The sequence below is a fragment of the Cyprinodon variegatus genome, unplaced genomic scaffold (genome assembly GCF_000732505.1).
Source record: "Cyprinodon variegatus isolate N-32 unplaced genomic scaffold, C_variegatus-1.0 Scaffold9, whole genome shotgun sequence".
Classification (NCBI taxonomy): Eukaryota; Metazoa; Chordata; class Actinopteri; order Cyprinodontiformes; family Cyprinodontidae; genus Cyprinodon; species Cyprinodon variegatus.
In genome coordinates, this window is record NW_015150462.1 from 442,327 (window position 1) to 453,506 (window position 11,180).

Below are 11,180 nucleotides of genomic sequence, written 5' to 3' on the forward strand. Positions count from 1 at the left end.
AAAAAAAGAAAAGTTTTAACTTTAGGAGTTCTGCATAGAGCATATTAGAGGATTAGAAGATGGAGACAAATGTCAGCACCCCTCTCCTTGGACATCTTGTGCAAAACATTACCTATTCACTTTTTGTCACTAATGTGCAATATTCTTCTCTCTTACTGTGCAATAACACATGCCAACTATGGTGTAGCCTGTGTAATTTTTTACTTATTTAAGGTCAGTGCATCTCTGCACAACCCTAACCCTAACACAAGTCAACTACTGTGTGGTCTTCCCTTAGCTCTCTACTGCGCAAAGAGAAACATATTCCAGGACATTACAACTTTTTTCTTTTTGTTATGCTTTTTTATGCTATATATACTCTTTTTATACTCTGTGGTATTTTTTATCTTTAATGGCCTCTTGCTTTAACCCGTTCTACTCTATATAAGCTAATGGAAGCAGAATTCCCCTGAAGGAGTTATCCCAAGTGATAAAGTTAACGAAAAAGTGATGATTTTGATCTTAACCCTATAATGCCAAATGTATCATATTTGATACAAACGGTTTCTGAAATTTTTTGCGTCTGACACCTTTTGCATAATTTAATGGCTCCAAATCCTATTGTACACAATCAGATATACCTGATAACAGAGGGCAGAAGACTACACAAAAAATAATCTTGACTTATCGCATAGTAATAAATTATTAATATAAAAAAAAATTCTGTTTTTTCTTTTTACATATTTTGTTAAAAGGCCAAATAAGGACTTCAAACCAAAGAAAAGTAATTTTCTGTTTTGTTTTATTCTTGGATCGGGCTTTAAAGGGTTGAATGCAAAATATTTATATATATTTTTAGAATTTTCATATAACTACAGCTCTAAGTGGGTCGCTCTGTCAGCTAAAGGTATGTTTTAGTCTCTTACTTTAGTGAATTATTAATCTACCATTAAATTAGTTGACGGCTATTTAACTAATCAATTAAGCACGAATATTCCTATGAATTTTTAGATTAAACTGAACAACTTCGGCAAAATTTTTTATTTTTATTTAAACTAAAATCCCTCTGAGATCAGGCAGCTTTTCTTCCTCTAAATCAAAACTCAGAGCTTCATATTCAGGACATTATTGTTTCCTTAACACTGAAATCAGCTCTAACAACCCGAATAAAGGCTTTGAAATAGATTTAACTCAGCTACGTTTTATTCAGGGTTATTAAACACGAAAAAAAGGCGACACATGTTAGCATTTCAGTTTTAAAAAATCCACAAAATCTCAATTGTATAAAGATTACTAAACTAACTAAAAGCTCTCAGCAGTAAAGGACATTAAAGGTCGTCACCTTTGCTTTGTCTTTTTTAGTCTTTTTTAACTAAGTAACACAAGTCGCTGCTGGTCCTGTTAGGGCGCCGTGTTTCTCCTGTTCTCGCCGTAATCTTAGCATGTTTCTCGAGTGTCTAATCTCCTCTGAGAGCCGCCCGGTCTAAATAAATAACTACTGACCACAGCCTTCAGTTCAGCTCCGAAGAAAGCTGAACGATGTAGAGTTATGATCACATTACGCCACTCTTACACTTTATTCATCATGCTTACTGGGAGCATGCTCGCTCTAATGTCCGCCTATAAAGCTCCAACAAGTCTTGCAGTAAAGGGCAACTAGAAAATAAATATCCGACTCAATGATCATTTCTTATTCCTACAAAGCTGGAGTATTAAGTAAAGTGGGGCTAAGCAGGATTAATCAAGAAAAGCCTTAATTCAAATGAATGATTTTTTTAAGTGAAGCAGAATCGCTGGCTTTACTTTAAAGCCCTCGATCCACTTCAGTGCCTCTTTGATCAGATGGAGTTTCACCTTCATGCTGGTTACCTTTGCGTTTTCATCCCGGAGATCAAAGGTCAGCTCCAGGTTGGTGAAGAAGTGGTCGGCGAACTCTGGGTACATGTCCAGCACCTCCAGGATCTCCTCCCTCTGAATGGTGTGTAGGTCGCAGTAACTCAGCGCCCGTACGTCAGCGCAGGACTTCCCCGGCTTGGAAAACAGGTGGATCATCTCGCCAAAGATGTCGTTTTTACCTAAAGGTGAACGCAGAGGGATGATGGAAAATTTAAATCCTGAGGAGAAGCATGGACAGGAGGAAGGATCTTTCCTGGTTTGCTGTGGCTAAAGCCACCGCACTCTGGTTTCACCCAAAGTGATCACATCCTGTCATCTGATAGGTCACGCCATGTGGCTGCCACCATCATTTGGATGCAAATCATGGTGATGGTTGAGGAAAGAAGGACGGATGTGGTCAAAGCGCTGCACGGATGTACCGACGTCTGGATCCTACCAAAACCCTCGACACACATTTCATTTATTAGAACATTGTAGTAAAAAAACTAAAGCAGAATCCAAATTCCTTAAAAAGGAAAACTAAGAACACAGCCGCCGGTTTTATGAGAGGAGGGAAAAGGAGAGCAAATGAGATATAGTCTAATTATACTTGAAAGATGTCAATGGAAATATATGCTTCGGTTGCGACTGTGGTCACGCTCGGCATCGCAGTGCAGAGACGACCACACAAAACCTTTAATCTTCTGTCATTTTACCTTCTCTCTTCATCGATTCTTCCTCTAGCTTCTATTTTTATCACTTTCTCTCTGCTCTTTGTTCCCATTTCTAAACACACTGTATCTTCTGTAACTTTGGTTCCATTATGTGTCCGCCCACACCCCTCTATTCTTCGCTGCATCTTGGGAAACTTTACACAAAATAGCAGCAGACGCAGTCATATTGCAGCACAGCACGCCATCAGTACTTTAGCACTAGAAGAAGGGAGTTCAAAGCTAAGCAGGCTGCACTGATGGGACCGTCAGTTGGACCGCTTCCTGCTTCTTTTGATGTGTCCCAGTGACTCATTAATAAGGCTAATTAGAAATCATACGCAGTTCTGCTTTCATTTATGCATTACGAGGATGTGTAGCTGACCGAGGCCTCACTCAGCTGCTAAGTAGAGGACTGAAGCTCCCAACATGACTTCAAACCATGGCTTTCGGTAGAGAAACACATCAGCTACCCTCTGTTACCCGTACAGAGTCACCGCCATGGACAGACAGCGGTAGAAATACACGGTCATTAGCAGGCTCGGACTGGGAACCATTTTTGGCTGTCGCACTTCTCCATCTACACCTGCCCACTGGTGTAGATATATACCGTAAATCCTCTAATATAGGACAGGGCCTTTATTTCACTCAGGTGCATCTTGGTTCAGGCCATTATTAGAAGGAGGCCAGAATTAGAGGCAGGCCTCTATTTCTATTTGATCAAAACAGACTAGCAGTGGAATGAATAAAAACGAGATTTTGTGTCTCTTTGAACCTATGTGTATATACATATATATATATATATACACACGTAGGTATATATTAGGGATGAGATTTATGAAAACCGTCAGAACCGTTCGGTTCGACTGTCTCGGTTCGGTTCGCGTGTGTTTCGTTCGGTTCATGCGCTGCTCCTTTTTCTCATAGGGGAAGCGTTTACACTCCAGAGCAGAAGGTGGCGCTACAGCGACCAAAGCCAACCACCAGTAGTAAACAAGAAGAAGAAGAAGCGAAGCAGCTTAGCCGAGTGTAGCAGGGAAAAAAATCAGTTGTTGTGGAGAATTGTGTGGGTATGGCGAGTGGGAAAGAACAGGAGATGGAAGACGCGCCAGCAGCACTTTATAGGTCTGCTGTATGGGACCACTTTGCATTTAGAGTGACCTACGATGACGGCGGAAAGAAAGTTGTGGATAAAAGTGCAACAGTTTGCAAGCATTGTGCAACACATTTTGTTTATGCTAACCCAGAAATCCCTCATACTCCGTCAGCGCTCCGCCCCGCTGCGCTCCAGACCGGCTGCTCAAAGCAAAGCCTGCAGCCTCCACTGTGGCTTCGTCCGCTCCCCTTTGAGTCCCTTGGAGATGGTAGAGAGCATGCGCGAGATGATTAAATTCAAAGCAGCAAAACATACAGAAATGATCCAGGGTTTCCGCGGATCATTTAAAATAATTACAATCCATTATTTTTGGGGGGATTTTTTCATTAATTTCATAAATTTTTATGGGATTTTGGTGTAACAATTAACATATACCGAATCGAACCGAAAACCGTGACCACGAAACCGTGAATCGAACCGTTCCACCCCTAGTGTGTGTATATATATATATATATATATATATATATATATATATATATATATACACACACATACATACATACATACATAGACATTAAACTGCATTAAATATCCACCAAAATGCGCTCATCTTCATGAGTATCTTTTGCATTAATCAGCTTTCAATTCCGCTCTCAGACCTGATCTCCCCTCTGCTCTGGAGCAGCAGGACTCTATAAGGAATCCCTGTGGAGGTCTGAGACTATTGAGGTAAGCAGTGAGAAAGTAGAGCCCTGACCGGATAACAAGCCAAAATACGTCACTTCCAGGGCAAAAAAAATGATATATTATCCGTTTTCTCTTTTGGTTCAATAAATGGAAAACAAAAATACTTGTGTTTGTTTTTTTTTCCATGTTTGGTTTAAAAAAAAAACAAAAAAACAAACTACCTTAGCATACACAGACCTGTGATACCGGTCTGTTGCACACAAAACTTGCATAAACACTCTGCTAAAGCACGACTCCATCTTGGCGTAAGCTTAGCTCCATGTCTCCGCCTGCTCGCTGCCTTGTTGGTGCGCCTTCCACCTGCTTCTTGCTCTTTCAGCATCAAGTGCTTGCTCTGCTGTCTCTGCCCCCCTTATGTAATAAACTATATGACTGAACACCATCTACCAAGTGTGAAAAATGCCTTTATTTAAATTTGGGGATCATATTTCTTTCAGCTCCTGAGATATAAATGAAAAAATTTCTTCAATTTCAACCAAATTAATCTTTATGTTATATTATAACTAAAATAAATTAATTACTTTCTTTGTATAAAGAACTAGATAAAAAGGCATATAGACTTATTCCTCAATTTCTATCCATCCTCTTAGGATATAAATGTGTTATTTTACTGTCATAATAATAATTTGTGTTCCCTTTTAATATTTTTCCATTTTACTGAACATGTTTTCAATAAAGATCTGAATTGTGCTGAAATTTTAAAGACACACTTGGAGTTTACCAGTGTAACTTCTTTTATCAAGCCTGTAAAAATCTAATTGGATGTGATGGGTGAAGCTGTTTTAACTATTGGTTTAGTTTATGTTTAGAGTTAAAATACCTATCAATCCTTTCCACAGTTCTGTAATGCACCGGCCTGAATAAAGCAAAGAAATGACCATCCTTGGTCAATCTATTTGCCATAATGGAAGTAAAAGCTTTTCCAACTACTGTAAATAAGTGTTTTTATAGGGAATTTATTGGTAAATATTTCAATATTTAATGAAAAAAAAGGGGAAATACTGGAATTGTGAAAATATTCTACATATAAAGAATATCTGTTTATTTTCTTCCTGAATTATGCATCAAATATTACCCAAACCTGAATATTTACTTTAATATATAAAAATTACTAGTAAACTGTTATTCAGCTGTTATATTGATCTATTTCTAAAACAATATATATATTCATGCAGAATGTGAGAAAACGATATGAACCCATTACTTTTATATAGAATCAGTAAGAATGAAAAACTTCTTTCATCACTTGATGTTAGCTTTATGCAGGAAAATCCAACTGAGAGCAAACTAATCAAGCTAAGCTACTGGTGAACTCACCCAAGATGGCCACCACAATGTCGTCCTTCAGGATCTCGATGGAACCCCGGGACACAAAGTAGAGCGCTGTGAGCACGTCCCCGCTGTGGACCAGCGTGTCTCCAGGAGGAGCATGGGTGGTCTTGAACCTCATGGCCAGGGCCCGGAGGCAGCCCTTAGTTGCTCCTTGAAACGCCTTACACTCCTGGAGGAGGCTCTTGTTAAGGTGGAGGCAGATATCAGCCTGTAGGCACTCTGGGAAACCCTTCAGAACCTGAGAAGGAATTACAGGTCAAAGCAAACATGAATGGTTTTGGAAGGTTCATAAAAACCGAGTTCTTTTGCTTTAAGTTAATGTTGCATGTCAATTTCCAGAGAATTTTACTATAATTGCCGCTTTTGTTCTTCCCTTCTTCTCAAAAACTAAACCAAACAGTGAAAAACAAAAACAAAAAGTGGGACGAAGCTGAATCCTCAGCTATAATCAGCAGCACAGGTTGCATGATGGAAGTTAACACCTTCATGTTCAGTGCCACCTTTCCACCTATAGTCACCTTACAACAAACTGACTTTAATCTAATTGTGGGTTTTTCTTTATTTCTTTTAAATTGATGAAAATCTGAAACAAAAAAAAAAACAAAAGATGTGTTTGTGATGTGATAAAACCTGAAAATCTTCACTACAGTCTTTACATCTCTAAGAAAACTATTCTAATAGACTGTGAATAATGTGTTTTTGTTGCCTATCTGGTGCTGTAAAGCAATAACTCAACACTTACCAGTTAAAGACAAAATGTAAGTGAACACAAAGCAACTAATGTTCCACGGACAGCTTGAACTGACTGTAAATAAGCACCACATTGTCAGACACTGGAAGGCAACACGTAAGTGACAGTTCAAATGAGTCTTATCTTTATTATCATTATTTAAAATGAAGACGAAGAGAGCAAAGGAGATGTTGCCTGAGTCTGAATCTTTTTTTTTTTTGCTCGTTACCAAAACAAAAACAAAAACAAAAAAAAAAGCTTTAGATTTGAAAAAGAAAGACTGAACAACATTTGGCGAGCGCAGGTGCCACCGCAGCGTTCACGGCCAAGTCTCCCACAGTGGGAGGGAAACCTGGCAGTGGACGGCGAGGCAGTGCCCACTCTAACAGGAATGACTCACTCCGTCTCTGGTACCCAATGGATATCATGGGGTTGTGGTTGGATACACAGATTTCATGCAAAACCAGACCTCCTTTAGGCCGCATGCAAGCCTATCAGTGATAGACTTATTAGTTGGTCTATTTCAGACCATCACCATTGGGTTTTAAAAACAGAAACATGCTTTAATCAGATGCTGCAAACAGTAAAATATACATCGAAAGCTGTGTTTCGACTTTTTCCTGCCATGATCCTCACCTTAAAACTACTTTGCATCCCCTAGTCCTGCGGCAGAAGATGTTCTGCAGTGTGTTCGCATTAGTCTTAACATATTTAACTTTAACAATTAAAGAATTGTCATTGAACGTTCTAACATTTTAACATTGAACATTTTAAATAAATGAAACTAGATAAGTAATTCTAGGGCTGGGACTTTAATACGTTAATTTTGATTAACTGATTAGAAACATTTTAAAGCATTAAAAGTAATAAGTTAGTTTTTTTTCTTGAGTTTTTATGGCACTAGTGGCTCGTTTTTTGGACAGTAGGCTGGCAGGAAAGGGGAGAGACATACGGCAAACGACCACAGGTCGGATTCGAACCCGGGTCGGCCGCATCGAGGACTAAGGCCACGACGCCAGCTGCACGCCCAGAAATAACCTAATTAATAGCATCTTTTTTTTTTTTATACATACTAAAATCCAAAGCAGAAACCTTTGTTCCCGTTGTTTCTTATACACCAGCTAATGTGAGGCATAAGTGGCATTGCAGGAGCTGGTCCAATGGGGATATTAAAGCTTAAAAAGCATCATGGCTCGATCCAAACACCTCAAATCGATATGGATGTCTAAGAAACAACGGAAGTGTCTCTTCCATCATAAATGCTGGCAGTTAGGAAGAAAATGCACCCAAGACATCGATTTTTTTTATGTTAATAACTGGCTTAATGAGAAACAGTCGCCTCACTGGTAAATGTTTTAATTGCAGTAAATGTTGCGTATTGAATAGCAAGTGTTAAGCAACGCTTTACGCAGACGTCAACTCTCAGTTATGTCTGTATAGAACTGAAACATTCTTTTTTTGTGTATTTTTTACAGGCTGTATTTTATATCTAGTTGCTTTATATATATATATATATATATTTTTTACCGTATCTATGGTAAAGAATTGTCCACACTCCTATAGAAGTACTTTGCATAAAATATCAGTATTTCTCTAATAAGCTAAAAAATAACTTTCAACCAATCCGATGGTAAAACAACCTAAATAATCTATAAGATACAAAAAATATGTGTTACGATGCTCATAATTGGAGAGCAAGAAAAGTTTTTTTGAATTAAAAAGTTTCATTTAATAATAATAATAATTGAACTTTTTTGAACTCACAATGGAGAAATGTACCTCTACATTCAAACATCCCCTTGGGTAACAGTGGGCCACCATTGTGTGGCGCCCGGGGAGCAGTTTGGGGTTAAGACCCTTTTTTCAACCCCATTAAAAGCAAACTGCATCTGCCAAAATAAAAGCCTTTTTTATGCAATTTACTATAGATATTTTACTCACTCGTGTGTCAGATTGTAAAAATCAAGTATTTGAGAAAATATAATATCAAACTGATGATTTATTATCCTAAAAACTCATCATATGTGATACAATTGGTATTAAAGGATTAAAACTGCTCCAAACTTAGTGAAAATATATAATTAGATTAGATTTAAGATTAAATTAAACTTTATTGTCATTGCACAGGTACAAGGCAACGAATATAATATATAATATATATAATATAACAGATATTAAGTGAGTAATGATGATAAATACTGTATTACATGGTTCTGTAATGTGGTTACACTCTAAAACATTAGTGAAATCATTGCTAATTTGATCGTTATAGTTTTAAAGATTAAAATATCCCTGAGATCACAGAACATTTTTTGGTGATAAAATATTATGTTTACTTATCATATTACTCACAATTGGTTTAAATGTCAGCGCTGTAAGAGGTCAGGAAAAAAATCCCAGTTTTTCTGAATAGAACTTTGATGATTGGCTCATAATACGCGACCAATCAAAATGCTTGGGCGCCATCGAGGACTCTCCCTTAAAGGTTTAGTGTGCATTAGAAGCTCTGCTTACCTACAATTAAAAAATACTACCATACTAATCTTTTTGGCTCAGTGTCGTTACCAGTGTTGTATAAAGTACTGAAATCCCAGAGTCAATTAAAAGTATAAGTACCTCTCCAAAATATTACTTTGGTAAAAGTCCAAGTAACTGACTGAAATGTTACTTGAGTAAAAGTCTTAAAGTATCGGAAATGGCTTGTACTTAAGTAGAAGAATTACTGTAAAAATAGATGTACTCAAGTAATGTAGTGAAAAGTATAAATAAAAAGTAGTGCAGTTTGAATGACATTTTTTAACGTTTTGGTAAACTTTGAAGGTTAAATTCACTTAAAATATTATAAACAACCAAGTGTAGGATAAATTTAGACTGGCTTTGCGAAAAAGGCGTATCCTATTGGTGTTGATGAACAAGCTCAGGCAAGACCTGACTTTGTAGTCAGTAGGTGGGGTCAAAACATTTGCGTTTCTCTCGCTCTCTCGCTCGTTTTTTACTCCGATACATTTAGATACATGTTTGGTATCTAAATGTATCGGAGTAAAAGTAGCATGCAAAAGTGAAAGTTCTCAAAAAAAAAAAAGTATACTCTTGGAAAGTATAAAGTACTCCAAAATATACTTAAGTACAGTAGTGAAGTATTTTTACTTTGTTACTATACAACACTGGTCATTACACTGCAATGACTTTCAGTCGAAACGCACCTCAGTTTATGAGAAAGAAGTAACATAAATATTTCAGGACCATGCATATGTGGGACAACAATGAAAAATGCCTCAAAACAATAAAAAAAAAAACCCTTGAAGCATTCCGCTACTACTGTGACACACAGCTAGATGAAGCTCTACTACTGAAGGACATTGAGAAAAACATTAGGTGAGTTGCACATGTACCTCCTGCTCTTACCAGAATGGCGGGGTCATTCCATTTGACATGGCAGACATGGAAGAGACAAACTTATATAAGTACCGAGAGCATTATCATGGTAAGCAAAGCCCCAGTTACTGTCTGCATCCAAAGTAACTGTGACTGAACAGATGAAAACATTACACTATGCCAGGGGCATAGCTAGGCAGCGTCACACTGAGCTGGTAAGAGCATTGTTCAGGACAGGATAGCTGACATTCAGCAAAAAAAATGGTGCTCGTAACACCCAACTCACAAATGATACTAGAGGAGAGAGAAGGAAGAGCGGGAAGCAAAAACAAACTCAGTTCTTTGTGTATTAAACGTTAAAAAAAAACACCCCAAAACACTCCAACTCCTACCATATTCATGTCGATGCCGTTGGTGTACGTCCAAGCGTGTTGGAAGTACTCCTCCAGCCTCTGTCTGAGGGGGTTGGGGATCTGATGGAAGCGGATGAATTCTTTGACTCGCAGCATCTGGAGGTGATACCTGGCCGTGCTCGAGTACAACCTCTGGATGATGGCCGACACGTTCCCGAAGATGCTGGCGTACATCAGAGCTGGCGAAATGGAACACAGCTGGGTGTTGGATACGGCCGGCTTAGGAACGAAAGTTCAGAAAACGGCGTGGCCACTTACATCCGATGAGCATGACGCAGATGGAGAAGATCTTCTCAGAGTTGGTGTTGGGGGAGACGTTTCCAAAACCCACGCTGGTCAGACTACTGAAGGTGAAGTAAAGAGCTGTCACGTACTTATCTTTGATAGACGGGCCTGAGCTGGGGTCGCTGTAGTTGTATTTCTTCCCTTGTTGAAAAAAATAAAGGATATTAATGTAATTGTGTGTTATAATCATGCGTGGCGTCATCAGATTTGGTCATCAGAAGGTACCTATGGAAACTCCGAGGTTGTCCAGCCAGCCGATCTTATGCTCTAGGTAAGGCTTCTCCACGTTGCCGATTGCATACCAGATGCAGGCTAACCAGTGGGCGATAAGGGCAAATATACACATGAGCAGCATGAGAACAGCAGCACCGTACTCAGAGTAGCGGTCCAGCTTACGAGCGACTCGCACCAGGCGTAGCAAACGGGCTGTCTTCAGCAGGCCGATCAGGGTGGTGGTCTGCGAAAGAACAGAGACAGGATTAAGACACATCTCAGAAAGTGAAACCGGTATAAATTCCTCACAGGGAGTGAAATATTTCAACCTTCTAATGGTCTTTATAGGAAATTAAATCCCAAATCAGCAACTGTAATCCTGATTATTACACTAGGTCAGTAGAAAGGGTGATTTTAACAATGGT

The 11,180-nt window shown here is 38.7% G+C and overlaps 1 protein-coding gene across 7 annotated transcripts in view; it reads right to left on the reverse strand.

Moving 5' to 3' along the window:
- Positions 1–11,180, reverse strand: part of LOC107087272 (potassium voltage-gated channel subfamily H member 7-like) — a 129,340-nt gene that overhangs the window by 14,446 nt on the left and 103,714 nt on the right. For 4 of the 7 annotated variants that reach the window (XM_015378788.1, XM_015378760.1, XM_015378813.1 and 1 more), the window contains 6 exons: positions 10,768–10,999; positions 10,516–10,683; positions 10,237–10,436; positions 9,862–9,867; positions 5,725–5,977; positions 1,849–2,054 (listed from right to left, as the gene is read on the reverse strand). In XM_015378788.1, the coding sequence (XP_015234274.1) occupies positions 1,849–2,054; positions 5,725–5,977; positions 9,862–9,867; positions 10,237–10,436; positions 10,516–10,683; positions 10,768–10,999 (1,065 nt within the window). The remainder of the gene's footprint in view (positions 1–1,848; positions 2,055–5,724; positions 5,978–9,861; positions 9,868–10,236; positions 10,437–10,515; positions 10,684–10,767; positions 11,000–11,180) is intronic. The other 3 variants (XM_015378805.1, XM_015378770.1, XM_015378779.1) reach the window with 2 other exon arrangements.